The sequence below is a fragment of the Lepus europaeus genome, chromosome 11 (genome assembly GCF_033115175.1).
Source record: "Lepus europaeus isolate LE1 chromosome 11, mLepTim1.pri, whole genome shotgun sequence".
Taxonomy (NCBI): domain Eukaryota; kingdom Metazoa; phylum Chordata; class Mammalia; order Lagomorpha; family Leporidae; genus Lepus; species Lepus europaeus.
The window spans coordinates 112,931,637-112,947,661 of NC_084837.1; the positions used below are offsets into that span (position 1 = coordinate 112,931,637).

The following is a 16,025-nucleotide window of genomic DNA, read 5'->3' on the forward strand; positions in this document are numbered from 1 at the left end:
TTTTCTGTTTTTGTTTTAATGTATTTATTCTTATTGAAAGACAGAGCGAGACAGAGACGGAATGACCTTCCATCTGCTGTGTGACTTCTCAGTTGCCCACAACCACCAGGGCTTGGTGGCCCACTCAGTGCCATTCTTGACACTGGCTTATTATTAGTGATTTTCATCATATTCAGGTTTTTAAACAAAGATATATTTATTTATTTGAAAAGCAGAGTTAGAGAGAGAGAGAGAGAGAGGGGGGAGGGGAGGGGAGAGGAGAGGAGAGTGCTTTTATATGGATCATATAACATGCATACTGAAAATGAACTTTATTTTATATTTAGTTTTTTTGATTATAAGGCAATTCAAGAAAATGTCTGCGCTTCACTAATCAGTGGAGGGAGGATTGATGTTTTCTAAAGTGCTGTCCTCTGCCGTCCAGGGGGCTGTGCCGCTGTCCTCTCCCGTCCAGGGGTCCAGGGGGCTGTGCCGCTGTCCTCTCCCGTCCAGGGGGCTGTGCCGCTGTCCTCTCTGTCCTCTCCCGTCCAGGGGGCTGTGCCGCTGTCCTCTCTGTCCTCTCCCGTCCAGGGGGCTGTGCCACTGTCCTCTCCCGTCCAGGGGGCTGTGCCGCTGTCCTCTCCCGTCCAGGGGGCTGTGCCGCTGTCCTCTCTGTCCTCTCCCGTCCAGGGGGCTGTGCTGCTGTCCTCTCTGTCCTCTCCCGTCCAGGGGGCTGTGCCGCTGTCCTCTCTGTCCTCTCCCGTCCAGGGGGCTGTGCCGCTGTCCTCTCTGTCCTCTCCCGTCCAGGGGGCTGTGCCGCTGTCCTCTCTGTCCTCTCCCGTCCAGGGGGCTGTGCCGCTGTCCTCTCCCGTCCAGGGGGCTGTGCTGCTGTCCTCTCCCGTCCAGGGGGCTGTGCTGCTGTCCTCTCTGTCCTCTCCCGTCCAGGGGGCTGTGCCGCTGTCCTCTCTGTCCTCTCCCGTCCAGGGGGCTGTGCCGCTGTCCTCTCCCGTCCAGGGGGCTGTGCTGCTGTCCTCTCTGTCCTCTCCCGTCCAGGGGGCTGTGCCGCTGTCCTCTCTGTCCTCTCCCGTCCAGGGGGCTGTGCCGCTGTCCTCTCCCGTCCAGGGGGCTGTGCCGCTGTCCTCTCCCATCCAGGGGGCTGTGCCGCTGTCCTCTCTGTCCTCTCCTGTCCAGGGGGCTGTGCCGCTGTCCTCTCTGTCCTCTCCCGTCCAGGGGGCTGTGCCGCTGTCCTCTCTGTCCTCTCCCGTCCAGGGGGCTGTGCCGCTGTCCTCTCCCGTCCAGGGGGCTGTGCCGCTGTCCTCTCCCGTCCAGGGGGCTGTGCCGCTGTCCTCTCTGTCCTCTCCTGTCCAGGGGGCTGTGCCGCTGTCCTCTCTGTCCTCTCCCGTCCAGGGGGCTGTGCCGCTGTCCTCTCTGTCCTCTCCCGTCCAGGGGGCTGTGCCGCTGTCCTCTCCCGTCCAGGGGGCTGTGCTGCTGAACGTTTTGCTTGCTTGTTTAAAGTCTGCTGTCGTACCTTTCAGTAAAGGTTTAGAACTATGTTTCATTTATTTTTCATGTTTATGGAATTTCTAGGTTAAAAACTAACGTGTGTTTTAGAGCATCTGTATGTATGCTTTACATTATATTATGCTTTGACACAAGTACAATACATTACTGTAAACAGGAGTGTTTTAATATGGGTTTAATATTTACATAAAAGGCGTAAGTGTGCCTCTGACGTAGAGCATGTATATATACAAACTGTCAGCCCTTGAGAACATCGTCTGATGAGGAGGAGAAAGTTAGGGTGTGTGGTTGGTGTGTGAACGCAGGAGTGCTGTTATGATCAGAAGTTTTTGCCATATTTTGATGTTATTTATAGGATCGATAATTTTATCACATTTATCTTTATTTAAAATACTCTTAGACTAGAAAAATTTCCTTGTGGGACTTTGAGTTTGATTTTTACTGTTTTTTTTTTTTTTTTTTCTGTGTGAAATTATGTGTTTGTGCATGAAATTTTAAAAACAAAATTAAGATTATAGTTTTAACTCTGTTGAATGTAAGGTTTTTTTAAAAAAGATTTATTTATTTGAAAGAGTAACAGAGAGGAAAAAGAGAACGCGATCTCTCCTTTACTGTTCTGTTCCCCAGATGGCTGCGACAGCCGACGCTGTGCCAGGCTGAAGCCAGGAGCAGGGACTCCATCTTGGTCTTCCAGTTGGGTGGCAGGGACTCAAGTACTTGAGCCTTCATTCCAGGCACATTAGCAGGGAGCCGACGGGAAGCGGGGCAGCCAGGACTTGAACTGGCACTCTGATGTGGCCTGTGGGCATGATAAGCGGTGGCTTAAACCCATTGTACCACAATGCCAGCCCTTAGTGTGAGATTCTGTGTGGGGGCTGGCGCTGTGGTGTAGCGGGTAAAGCTGCCACCACCTGCAGTGCTGGTATCCCATATGGGTGCCAGTTCAAGTCCTGGCTACTCTACTTCTGATCCAGCTCTCTGCTATGGTCTGGGAAAGCAGTGGAAGATGGCCCAACTCCTTGGGCCCCTATACCTGCATGGGAGACCTGGAAGAAGGTCCTGGATCTTGGCTTCAAATCAGCACAGCTCTGACCATTACGGCCATCTGGGGAGTGAACCAGTGGATGGAAGGCCTCTTTCTCTCTCTCTGCTTCTGCCTCTCTAACTCTGCCTTTCAAAAAAAAATAAAAATCTTTAAAAAAATTATATGTGAACATTTCTAATTTATAAAAATTCTTTGAAATGTTCATTGTAAAGGTTATATAATAGTCTGTTGTAAGATACATCATTTTGTTAGCCACTACTCATTTTGGACATACACATATTTTTTCCAGTTTTAAAGTGTTATTTTTAATTATCAAAAATAAATGTCGGAGTGGCCATTTGGCACAGTTGGGAAGTTGGTTGAGACACCTGCATAGTGTGCTGCAGTACCTGGGTTCAAGTCCTGCTCCCGTGCCCCATTTCAGCTTCCTGCTAATGTACACCCTAGAAGGCAGCAGTGAGTGGCTGCAGTACTTGGAGGTCCCTGCCAGTCACGTGGGAGACCCAGATGGAATTGGCTCCTGGCTTTGGCCTGGCTTGGTTCAGTCTGGCTACTGTGGGCATTTGGGGAGTGAACACCATAGTGGATGGAAGATCTCTTTCTTTATATCTGTGTATCTCTGCCTTTCAAATAAATATCAAAAAATAAGTAAAACTTAAAAAAAAATGTGCAGGGGCCAGATAGTAGAGCAGATAAGGCCACTGCCTATGACACCAGCATCCCATGTCGGTGCTGGTTAGTGTCCTGGCTGCTCCACTTGTCATCCAGGTCCCTTCTGATGGCCTGGGAAAGCAGTGGAACATGGCCTAAGGGTTTGGGTCCCCGCCACCCACATGGGAGACCCGGAATAAACTCCTAGCTCCTGGCTTTGGCCTGACCTAGCCTTGGTCATTGCGGGGAAGTGAATTAGCTAATGGAAGATCCCTGTCTCTGTCTCTCCCTCTCTCTGAATCTCTGACTTTAAAATAAGATCTTTGAAGAAATAAATATTCTTTTTATTATCTTTGTGTTTTGTTATTTCTTTAGGATAGAATGTCAGAAATGGGGTTGATCTGAGGCAATCTGTGTTTTACAGATATGCAGCGCCAGCCGTCTTCCTAAAGAGGCCTCTGATTGCTAGTCCACAGCTGTAATTGAAGGGAGCTTATCAGTAATTCAGATGGACCAGGCCTGGGTTGTACTGCTTCTCTGAGCAAGAGGCCATTATAACTTCACCTGGCTGGTGGTGTGGGTGGGGATATAGGTATTTCTGCAGACCTTTTTTTTTTTTTTTTTTTAAGGTTTATGTATTCATCTGAAAGGATGAAGGCAGAGTTATAGGAAGAGAAAGATCTCCCACCCTCTGGGTAACACTCCAAAGGGCTGCAGTGGCTGGACTGGGCCATGCCAAAGCCAGGAGCCTGGAATTCCGCTGTGTCTCTCATGTGTCTCTCATGTGGGTAGCAGGGCTCAAGCCCTTAGGCCGTCTTCCACTGCTTTCCCAGGCGTTCTCAGGGAGCTGGTTGGAAGTGGAGCAGCCAGGACTTGTGCCAGCACTCACATGGGGTGCTGGGATCGAAGGCACAGCTTAACCCTGCTGTGCCGCAGCGCCAGCCCCCCCAGACCGGTTTGGGATGTGGCAGTTATGGGGGCCTCGAGCGGTCAGACCTTGGAACGAGTGGCTGCATCGTCAGCGTATTCTCAGACTTTGGTGACCATGCCTTTTTTTCTGGGAGCCGCACGTTCTCTTGGGAGTGTTGGTGGATTCCTCAAAGCGTAGAACTGAAAAGTAGCTGGGGAGAACTAAGCTGCATGTTGGCTGAGAAATCAGGCGTTTGAAAGTGGCAAAAAGAATGGGTTGGGACCGGCGTTGTGGTACAGCAGGTTTAGCCACCACTTAGAGTGCCTGCGTCCCGTGCAGAGTGCCACCTTGAGTCCTGGCTGCTCTACTTCTGACCCAGCTCCCTAGGAACGTGCCTGGGAGGTCTGCCAATGATAACCCAGTCCTTGGGCCCCTGCCACTCATGTGGCAGACCTGAATGGAGCTGCGGGCTCCTGGCTTCAGCCTGGCCCAGCCCTGGCTGTTGGGGCCACCTGAGGAGTGAACCGGTGAAGGGAAGATCTCTGTCTCTCTGTCACTCTGTGTTTCAGGTAAATAAGTAACTAAATAAATCTTTAAAAAGGAGAGAGAGCGAGCGAGGGTGGGGGTAAAGACAACAGGGTAGAAAATGTTTTTCCCCAGTTTCATCTCTGTGATTCCTGGACATGGGTTTCCATTTTGAATGCCAGTATTGCAGGGAACCTTGCCCAGAGAAGGGCTGTGGTGTTGGACAGCAGCGTGGTGAGGAGCGGATGGGCTCTGACCTTCGTGCCTTGTGCAGAGTGCGGAGCCTCCTTTCCTCAGACCTCATGGGCATGTTTGCCCACCTCATCCTGTTATTGATTGAATAAACACCCACCTAGATGAAGAGATGGGTGAGATAGATAAATGGTGCTAAGAGATCGGCCTAAATGAAAGTGTAAGACCCCGAAAGGTGTCTCACGATCCGAACGACCCCAGATGCACGAATTCCACTCCAATCGATGCAAAGAGCATGAGGAAGTTTATTACATCTGCGCAGATGGGCCGTCTCAGTAACACTACAAAGCAGTGCAGAGAGAACGACCCCGACCATCAATTGCCCAGAGTATTTAAGGCTTAAAACCACAACATTAGCATATCTCCACAGCATTACAAAAAATCACAAGGTAAAGGGTTTTTACAGGGTAAAGGAACAAAATACTTGAGCAAGCACAAATACGGGGTCATCAGGACATAGGTTGGGTACATTTTCGGTCAACTTCTGCTTTTATGGTTCCCAAAAACTTAACATAGCTCCTAAACTAATTATCACATGCTACAGGTTCAACCAAAGTTCGATTATCTCATAAAAGCATTTTGCAAGCCCAGCTATTTTGCACAAAAGCAGAACAGTATGCAGTTAGCTCACAAGCAACTCCATTTTAAACCTGCCCAATTTCTTCTACCCTTGTTAACATTATTTTAGGGTCTCACAAAAGATTATGAAAGAGAAATGTTTCTTTACTGTTTCATGTATTAATATTTCTAATTTTTCCTTTAAGTATTTTTTTTAAAGATTTATGTATTTATTTGCAAGTCAGAGTTACACAGAAAGAGGAGAGGCAGAAAAAGAGAGAGAGGTCTTCCATCTACTGGTTCACTCCCCAATTGGCTGTAACGGCCGGAGCTGAGCTGATCCGAAGCCAGGAGCCAGGAGCTTCTTCTGAGTCTCCCACGTGGGTGCAGGGGCCCAAGAACTTGGGCCATCTTCTACTGCTTTCCCAGGCCATGACAGGGAGCTGGATTGGAAGTGGAGCAGCTGAACCGGCATCCATATGGGATGCCCGCACTGCAGGCTGGGGCGTTAACCCGCTGCGCCACAGCGCCAGCCCCTCCTTTAAGTTTTAATAAGCAGAACTTTTCTAAGCATTCATGTACGTGTGCTGATGTGTTAACATCTGTAGGGTAATTGCTGATAAGAAAAGCCAGAGTAGGTTTCTGGCCATAAAGCTTATGGCCAACATGAACTCAGTTAATTTAACGAGTCCACCAGCTTCCAGTTTCCTTATTTCTTTCAACGAATTTTCTCTTCACTGCTGCGGAGAAACCAGAATTAGCCTGTCGCCTCCTCCTGCTGGGTAGAATGGGGACCAGAGCAGGGAACCGCAATGCACGGCTGGAAGTCCCACATCCCACAGGCCCGTCTCTCCCGTTCTCTCCCCAGGGAGCGTTTCCTGCCCGCCTGAAGAAGGTGCTGATCGTGGGGGCGCCCATGTGGTTCCGGGTGCCCTACTCCGTGGTCAGCCTTCTCCTGAAGGACAAAGTCCGGGAGCGGGTAAGGCCAGCTGGCGGGGCAGGTGGGGCAGGCGGGTGGGCGGGGCCAGCAGGGCAGGTGGAGCAGGCGGGTGGGCGGGGCCAGCGGAGCAGGTGGGGCAGGCGGGTGGGCGGGGCAGGTGGGGCAGGCGGGGCAGGCGGGTGGGCGGGGCCAGCAGGGCAGGTGGGGCAGGTGGAGCAGGCAGGCACGCTGGGCAGGCCGGCCAGGCCGGCCCCTTCTCCCCACGCCGGGCAGACACGGCCCCTTCTGCCTTCCAAACTCCTCCTGGCTGTCTGCCATGTTCCTTCCTCGCTCTGGAGCGTCCCTTGCTCACTGCCCCACAGCTCCCTGAGCTGGGGCCTGGGCTTCCGGCTCTCAGGAAGCGCTGGAGGACTGTCCTGAAGTGCCGGGGGATGGCTGTTAGCCTGGTGCTGCACAGGCCTTGCCCCGTTGCAGTATAACTGTGCTAGTTGAACTGGGCTTTGAGTTCGTTCCACTGGAAACGCCACAGTGACAGAGGAGAGTCCCCGTGTCCCTGTGTCTCGTCCTGCTTTTACTCCTGGCATTTTCCCCTTAAAACAGCTTGTTGCTTCTCATTTTCAAAAGTGTTGTCCAAAATTACCTTAACTTTCTTACAGCCTCCTGAGTGCCTCAGGGCTGACAGATAATGGCAGCCCCTCAAAGAAGGGGCGTATGAAACGTTGACACAATAGGGGAAGACAAAGATCTTTTTGAAATATTCCTATCAGAGATTTTTGTGGCAAGGATTACAAAGTTAAATGAATACTAACACAGACCTTTGTAGCGGAGGCAGTGTGGCCTGGAGAGGGAGTGAAGGCTTTGGCTCGGAGATGCGAGAGAATTTCCCAAAATTCCTTGGGCAAGTTCTTGCACTCGAATTACAGGAATTAATTATCCGGGAGATGCACACATAAACTCAGGACGAATTAAGCAGTTTTTACGGTCCAGGCAGTGGGCCCTGGGGAACAGGAAGAGGCAGCCTTGCCCGTGACGTGAGGCGTCCACGTGGAAGGACCCCCATGGGCTCTGAGACCCAGAAGCACCGCCCCATGCCTCGGGCAGTCAGCACGGCTTCATACCCGAGGCGAGCTACGAGCTGGTCCGCGAAGGGGCAGAGGGGCAAGGGGTGGTTCCCCGAAAGGCACCAGCAGAGGCACCAGGTCCGGGAGGAGCAACAGCATTCCCATTCTGCCGCGATGCCGGCGAGAAACAGCTCAGCTCATTCCATTCCCCATGACGCACATCAACACGCACCATTTTATGTGTCAATGTCAAAATAAGCGAAAAAGAAAGTATACATAAAAAGTAGGTCAACCCGTCTATATATTTGAACACAAAGAATTATGCTTACTTCTTAGAGTTTCTCCTGGGCTTCCCTTCTGGGTGGTTGGTCTTGTCTGCGTCTGCAGAGACCCACCTCGGAGAGCACCCATGCTGAGCCGAGATTCAAACCCAAGTTTGCAGACGGTAACCACCTGCCTTTGTGTAAGGTTGGCAAAGTACACCATTGCCCATGCATTCTTAGCGTCCAGAAAGAAGGCTTGGTACACGTTCTGGGGATTCAAGCTTTAGTCTGGGAGATGCTAGGACTCCAGGCCCAGGCACCGAAAGGCAGCCTCCTTCCTTTACAAGTATGCTAGTGTTTCAGGCAAGCGGCAGCCCGTTCCCCGAGCTATGAGTGTGGTCATTCTTTATCTTTTCTATTTGTATGGCTCCCATGCACGCCCCCCTCCCCACAGACTCATATGTTCTTTTTGGCCTTCCAGATACAAATACTAAAGACATCTGAAGTCACCCAGCACCTACCCAGGGAGTGCCTTCCGGAAAACCTGGGTGGGCACGTCAAAATTGACCTCGCCACTTGGAATTTCCAGTTCCTGCCCCAGGTGAACGGCCACCCAGATCCCTTCGACGAGATCATCCTGTTCTCCCTCCCTCCCGCCTTAGACTGGGACTCGGTGCACGTTCCAGGTCCTCATGCCATGACCATCCAGGAACTGGTAGACTATGTCAACGCCAGGCAGAAGCAGGGCATCTACGAGGAGTACGAAGACATCCGCCGGGAGAACCCTGTCGGCACTTTCCACTGTTCCATGTGAGTGCTGAGGCTTTGGGCCGGCAGCGTCGTCGCCAGCGTGCTCCCGGGGGTGCTGGCAGCAGCCCCTTCCCGGCCTGCCACCTCAGCAGTGGTCGTCCTTGTGGGAGGGGGTGTCACTGGGCTCATCCAGAAAGAGGGGCCTCCCACCTTGTGCTTGTCACAGCACCAGGGCACTGGGATTCCTGAAAGTCTGTACCAGCAGGGGAACCTTCTCATGGCACATTTTGGGATATTTTCCTGAAATGCAAGTGTTTAAGAAAAAAAAAACAAGAGGTGGTCTCCGAGCGGCGTGCCGCCTGTTCCCGCCCTCGGCACGTGCTCTGGGGAGTTCACCTTACACCTTGAGAGGAAGGGCTGGCACATGTGAAAAGGCCGCAGTCCTGAGGCAGGAGAGCTGCCTCCTGGCAGTTCCTCCTTGGGGTCTTCGTCCTGCACAGCTCCTACCACAGGACCGTCTGGTCGGTCTGTGCTCAGTTCTTAGCTACTTGGGGTCTTCGTCCTGCACAGCTCCTACCACAGGACCGTCTGGTCGGCCTGTGCTCAGTTCTTAACTACTTGGGGTCTTCGTCCTGCACAGCTCCTACCACAGGACCGTCTGGTCGGCCTGTGCTCAGTTCTTAACTACTTGGGGTCTTCGTCCTGCACAGCTCCTACCACAGGACCGTCTGGTCGGCCTGTGCTCAGTTCTTAACTACTTGGGGTCTTCGTCCTGCACAGCTCCTACCACAGGACCGTCTGGTCGGTCTGTGCTCAGTTCTTAGCTACTTGGGGTCTTCGTCCTGCACAGCTCCTACCACAGGACCGTCTGGTCGGTCTGTGCTCAGTTCTTAGCTACTTGGGGTCTTCGTCCTGCACAGCTCCTGCCACAGGACCGTCTGGTCGGTCTGTGCTCAGTTCTTAACTACGTGGGGTCTTCGTCCACAGCTCCTACCACAGGACCGTCTGGTCGGTCTGTGCTCAGTTCTTAACTACTTGGGGTCTTCGTCCTGCACAGCTCCTACCACAGGACCGTCTGGTGGTCTGTGCTCAGTTCTTAACTACGTGGGGTCTTCGTCCTGCACAGCTCCTACCACAGGACGTCTGGTGGTCTGTGCTCAGTTCTTAGCTACGTGGGGTCTTCATCCTGCACAGCTCCTGCCACAGGACCGTCTGGTCGGTCTGTGCTCAGTTCTTAGCTACGTGGGGTCTTCATCCTGCACAGCTCCTACCACAGGACCGTCTGGTCGGTCTGTGCTCAGTTCTTAGCTACGTGGGGTCTTCATCCTGCACAGCTCCTACCACAGGACCGTCTGGTCGGTCTGTGCTCAGTTCTTAACTACGTGGGGTCTTCGTCCTGCACAGCTCCTGCCACAGGACCGTCTGGTCGGTCTGTGCTCAGTTCTTAGCTACTTGCTTACTCTCCTTTGGGAACAGAGCAGAGTGTTTCTCACGTTTCGATTGACAGTAGCACAGGTCTCTCTCTCTCCAGTTAATGAGCTCTGTCTGCTGCAAGTTAGGGAAGCTGTCCCAGTGAGTCCAAGGCTTGTGTGCACTGTGGATGACACGAGCTGCCTCCCTCCTCTGTGCCTCGGTCTCCCTGTGCGGAATGCTGCCGTCTGACAGCTGTGTTCCCTCTGCAGCTCAGCTGTTCCGAGTCCACGGTTCTGTGCGCACCCCTTCCCCTCGTAGTCCTGGCCAGTGTGGTCAGTCAGTGCTGTGGAGAAGATGTGGGGCATGTGTTCACAGAGGGGCAAGGGCAGTGATCTGAGAGGAGGAAGGTGGGAGAGATGAGCAAGCGAGGAAGAGGCCAGGAAGCAGGACGAGGGCACCCAGGAAACCCAGGGCGGAAAGGAGAGGGGGCGCGCATGTCCAGAGGGGGCCTCTTCCCGAGCAGCTCAAGACCCCCTGATATTCCAGTCCATTATTGTATTTGAAAGGCAGAGTTACACACACAGAGACACACACACAGAGCGCTTCTAGCTGCTGGTTCACGCCCCAAATGGTCACAGTGACTGGGGCTGGGTCAGGGCAAAGCCAGGAGCCAGGAGCTCCACCTGGGTCCCCACACGGGTGGCAGGGACACAAGCGCCTGGGCTTTCCCAGGCACACCAGCAGGGGGCTGGATTGGAAGTAGAGCAGTTGAGACTTAAACCAGCGCTGATACGGGCTGCCAGTGATGGTGACACGGTGGTGGCTTTAACACGCGGGGCCACAGCGCCGGCCCATCCCCCTGTAGTCTTGAATCCAGGAAATGCCTGACACAGGAAGGAGTGCTGGTTGATCTAAGACGCTGTGCTCTTGTCCTGGGATTCTGCCTTGCTCTGGGCGCGTCTGCAGTTACCCACTGCTGGGAATCCTTGAGCTGCTGTTCACACTGTGTTCCCCATCCCCCTTTAGAACGCGGGTTTGTGCTCAGGTCTTCAGCCCAGCGGTGACCCCAGTTCGGATACTCGTGTCCCACATTGGAGTACCTGGGTTTGATTCCTGGCTCCGTCTGATGTCAGCTTCCTGCTGAGGCAGACCTGAGAGGCAGCGGTGGTAACTGACTTCCTGCCCCCCGTCTGCGAGTCCTGCATTGAGTTCCCAGCTCCTGGCTGCAGCCCTGGCCGTTGCAGGCCTTTGGGCAGTGAGCCAGTGGACGGGAGTGCTGTCTCACTGCCTCTGATAAATAGTTGTTTAAAAATTTTTAGGAAAAGAAAAAAATCATACATGGATTTCAAGAAGTTTTTGTACCAAAATAAACTAATCTTTTTAAAAATTATTATTTTTATTTTTATTTATTTGAAAGAGTTACAGAGAGAGGTAGAGACAGAGAGGTCTTCCATCTGCTGGTTCACTCCCCAGATGGCCACAAAGGCTGGAGCTGAGCGGATCCAAAGCCACGAGCCAGGAGCTTCTTCTGTGTCTCCCACGTGGGTGCAGAGGCCCAAGGACTCGGGCCATCTACTGCTTTCCCAGGCCACAGCAGAGAGCTGGATAGGAAGTGGAGCAGCCAGGACTAGAACCGTAACCCATATGGGATGCTGGCACTTCAGGCCAAGGCTTTAACCCCCTGTGCCACAGTGCCGGCCCCTAAACTAATCTTTTAATTCTGCTTTTCCATGAACATTTTGAAGTACCATTGTATGTCTCCCTTGGAATTCCGGATTATGAAGTAGATATCAGGGTTCCCATGGACCACTACGTTTCTCCTCTCTATTCTCCCCTACACCATTTTTAACAAGGATTTCTTTTTCCAAGGGGCTGCATTTGTGGTGCAGTGGGGTAAGCGTGTGACATCAGCGTCCCATATGGAGTGCCAGTTTAGTTTTGATGCTCCACTTCTGACTAACTCCCTGCTCATTCTCCTGGGAAGGCAGTGAAAGATGCCCAAGTACTTGAGCCCCTGTCACTCATGTGGGAGACCAGGATGCAATTCCTGGCTCTTGGCCCAGCCCTAGCCTTTGTAGGCATTTGGGGAGTGAACCAGAGGATAGAAAGTCTCTCTCTTACATTTTGTCTCTCCCTTTCTGTCACTCTACCTTTCAAACAAATAAATACATCTTTAAAAATATATATATATTTTTATAAAAAAGTAAACTTTTAAATATGAGGTTAATTGTGGATTCACAGACTGCTTTGAGAATAATACAGGGGCTGGCACTGTGGCATAGTAGGTTGGCCTCTGCCTGCAGCTCCAGCGTCCCTTTGGGATGCTGGTTCATGACCCAGGTGCTCCACTTCTGATCCAGCTCCCTGCTAATGGCCTGGGAAAGGAGCAGAGGATGACCCAAGTGCTTGGGCCCCTGCACCCATGTGGGAGACCTGGAAGAAGCTCCTGGCTCCTGGGTCCTGGCTTCTGATCAACTCAGTTCCAGCCTTTGCAGCCATTTGGAGTGAACCAGTAGATGGAAGGCCTCTGTCTCTCTTTCTCTCACTCTTCCTCTCAAATAAATAAATAAATCTAAAAAAAAAAAAAAAAAAAAAAAAAAAAAAAAAAAAAGAAGCAAAGTATTAGGCTCCATCTCACACTGAGACTCATAATCTGCATTTAAAAAAAAAATAGAATAATACAGACAGGGCTGGCATGTGGGGAGTGGATAAAGCCACTGCCTGCAGCACTGGTATCCCTGCTGCTCCACTTCTGAAGCAAGTCCCTGCTGGGAAAAGCAGCGTGAGTAAGATGGGACCCTGCTACCTTTGTGGGAGACCAGATGAAGCTCCTGACTCCTAGCTTCCACCTGGCCCAGCCCCGGCCATTGTGGCTATCTGGGGAGCGAATCAGCAGGTGGAAAATCTCTCTCTCTCTCTCTCTCTCCCCCACTCTCTCTGTAACTCTTTCAATATAAATAAATAAATGTTTTTTAAAAACCTGAAAAGAACAATACAGACAGATCACACATCCCCTGTCCATGGTTCCTCCCCTTATAATACCTTCCAAGACTGTGGTGTGGCGTCGGCACCAGCATGCTGCCACTGCAGCCACCCACTGGTCTAACCAGTTTTACTGTGTGCCTGTGTATCTAGTTCTCTGCAGGTGTGTTGCTCATGGAGGTCTGTATCTGTCCCCACAGGTAAGGGATAACGCTTCCCTCACCACGAGGCGCTCTTGTCCTTTAGTGAACACAGGTCTTCTGCCACCAGCCCCTCACCTTTCACCTCTGCAGCCACACCTCTGTTCTCTGTCACTAGAGTCTATTTATTCATTTACTTATTTATTTGAAAATCAGAACTACAGAGAAAGAGAGAAAGAGAGTTCTTCCGTCTGCTTGTTCACTCCCTAATGGCCGCAGTGGCCAGAGCTGGGCCAGGCCAAAGCCAGGAGCCAGAAGCTTCCTCCAGGGCTCCCATGTGGGTGCAGGGCCCATGCACTTGGGCCGTCTTCTGCTGCTTTCCCAGGTGCGTTAGCAGGGAGCTGGATCGGAAGCGGAGCAGCTGGGACTTGAACCAGCGCCCATATGGGATCCCAGTGCTGCAGACAGCAGCTTAACCCGCAGCGCCACCCTGTCTCTAGTTTTACCCTTTCCAGATTATATTACAGAACTGGAATCTCATGTAACTTTCCACTCTGCCCGATTCTCTGTGTGGGTGGCTGGCTCTCTGTCACTGCGGTGTGGTGGTCTGTGGACGGGTCTCCACCGTGTTAACACTCACCTGTTGAAGGACATCTGGGTGCTTCCAGTTTCTGTCCGTGTCGAGGAAAACCGTTATAAATATTTGTGTCTAGGCTTTGTGTACACAGTGGTTTCCGTTTCTCTGGGATACATGCCCAGGAATGCAATTACTGGATCGTATGGTAATTGTATGTTTCATTTATATAAGGAACTGCCCAACTGTTCCCAGAGTTCTGTGTGTCCACCAGCAGAGTGTGAGTAATCATCTCCGTGCATCTGTACCAGCGTAAGTTAGAATTGGAGAGGGCTTCCGTCTGCTGGTTCACTCCCCGGATGGCTGCCGTTGCCCAGGCTGGGCTGGGCCCATGCCAGGAGCCTGGAGCTTCATCCAGGTCTCCTAGGAGGGAGCAGGGCCATCTTCTGCTGCTTTCTAGGCATGTTAGGGGGAAGTTGGATTGGAAGTAGAACAGCCAGGACTTGAACTGGCGCCCATATGGGACACCAGCGTTGTAAGTAGCTTAACTAACTATGCCACAATGCTGGCCCCTTTCCCACTCTTTTTTTTTTTTTTTTTTTTGGACAGGCAGAGTGGATATAGAGAGAGAGAGACAGAGAGAAAGGTCTTCCTTTTTGCCATTGGTTCACCCTCCAATGGCCGCTGCAGACGGCGCATCGCGCTGATCCGAAGCCAGGAGCCAGGTGCTTCTCCTGGTCTCCCTTGCGGGTGCAGGGCCCAAGGACTTGGGCCATCCTCCACTGCACTCCCTGGCCACAGCAGAGAGCTGGCCTGGAAGAGGGGCAACCGGGATAGAATCCGGCGCCCCAACCGGGACTAGAACCCGGTGTGCCGGCGCCGTAAGGCAGAGGATTAGCCTGTTAAGCCATGGCGCCGGCCCCTTTCCCACTCTTTATTTTAGCTTTTCTAATAGGGCTGTAGTAAGGTCTCATTGTGATTTTAATTTGCATTTCTCTAATGGCTAATGATGTTGAACGTCTTTTCATGTCTTTTACCCTTTTTATAAACTGTTAAGATCTGAGAGTTCTTTATATAGGCTAAATATTATTTTTTTTAATTTTTAAATTATTTGTAAGGCAGAGAGAGAAAACCGGTGAGAGAGAGATCATCCATCTGTTGGTTCGCTCCCCCAAATGCCTGCGGAAGCCAGGGCTGGGTCAGGCCGAAGCCAGGAGCCAGGCACTCCATTCAGGTCTTCCACCTGCCTGAGATATCGCCCGCTGCCTCCCAGGGTGCACTTGGCTGGGAAAGTGGAATTGGCAGTGAAGAAGCGACCAGAACCCTGGCACTCTAGGGGATGTGGGGACCCCAAGTGTGTCTCAAGCACTGCCTGATGCCCACCCTTGGGTATCAGTTCTTTGTTGAATTTTTGTTTTCCAAATATGTACTTCAGTCTGTGCCTTGTCTTCTCATCGTTTTAACAAAAATTTCCTGTGAAGTTAATGTTTTTAATATTGATGAAGTCCCATCCACTGATTTTCTCCTGTATGGATCCTTCTCTTGGTATGGAATCTGATAACACTCTGCCTAGCCCTGGATTCTGAAGATTCTATGTCCCTCCCGCCCCAAATGCTCTAGTTTTCTGCTTTACATTTAAGTCTGTGATCCCATTTGAAGTAATTTTTGTATAAGTTGTCAGGTTTAGGTTGACGTTCATTTATTTTGTCAGTGGTATCCAGTTGCTCAAGCACCCTATGTTGACAAGTGTCCTCACTGAATTGTCTTTGTGACTATAAAATGTCCTCGAGGGGCCAGCACTGTAGTGCAGTGGGTAAAGCTGCCACTTGTGTCACTGGCATCTCATGTGGGCACCGTTTTGTTTCCTGGGTACTCTACTTCCAATGCAGTTAATGGCCTGGGAAAAGCAGCGGAAGGTGGCCCACGTGTTTGGGCCCCTGCCACCCATATGGGAGACCCAGAAGGAGCTCCTGTCTCCTACTTTGGCCTGGTCCAGCCCTGGCTATTGTAGTCATCTGAGAAGTGAACCAGTGGATGGAAGCTCTCTCCCTCTACGTAACTCTTTCAAATGGAACCGGCGCGGCACTGCGGTGCAGTGGGTTAACGCCTTGGCCTAAAGCACCGGCATCCCTTAGGGACGCCGGTTCTAGTCCCGGCTGCTGCACTTCCGATCTAGCTCTCTGCTATGTCCTGGGAAAGCAGTGGAAGATGGCCCAAGTCCTTGGGCCCCTGCAACCATGTGGAAGACCCGGAAGAAGCTCCTGGCTCCTGGCTTCGGATCAGCGCAGCTCCGGCCGTTACGGCCATCTGGGGAGTGAACCAGTGGATGGAGGACCTCTCTCTCTCTCTGCCTCTCCTTCTCTCTCTGTGTAACTGTCTTTCAAATAAATAAAATAAATCTTTAAAAAAAAAACTTAGCTGGTCATTTTTGTATTGGGAAGCTAGGAATATTTTAACAAGC

General features: G+C 51.7%; 1 protein-coding gene across 2 annotated transcripts in view; it reads left to right on the forward strand.

The window, feature by feature from the left end:
* PTPN9 (protein tyrosine phosphatase non-receptor type 9) overlaps positions 1–16,025 on the forward strand; it is an 88,140-nt gene that overhangs the window by 52,052 nt on the left and 20,063 nt on the right. For both annotated transcript variants that reach the window (XM_062206424.1, XM_062206423.1), the window contains exons 6-7: positions 6,310–6,420; positions 8,187–8,515. In XM_062206424.1, coding sequence (XP_062062408.1) covers positions 6,310–6,420; positions 8,187–8,515 — 440 coding nt within the window. The remainder of the gene's footprint in view (positions 1–6,309; positions 6,421–8,186; positions 8,516–16,025) is intronic.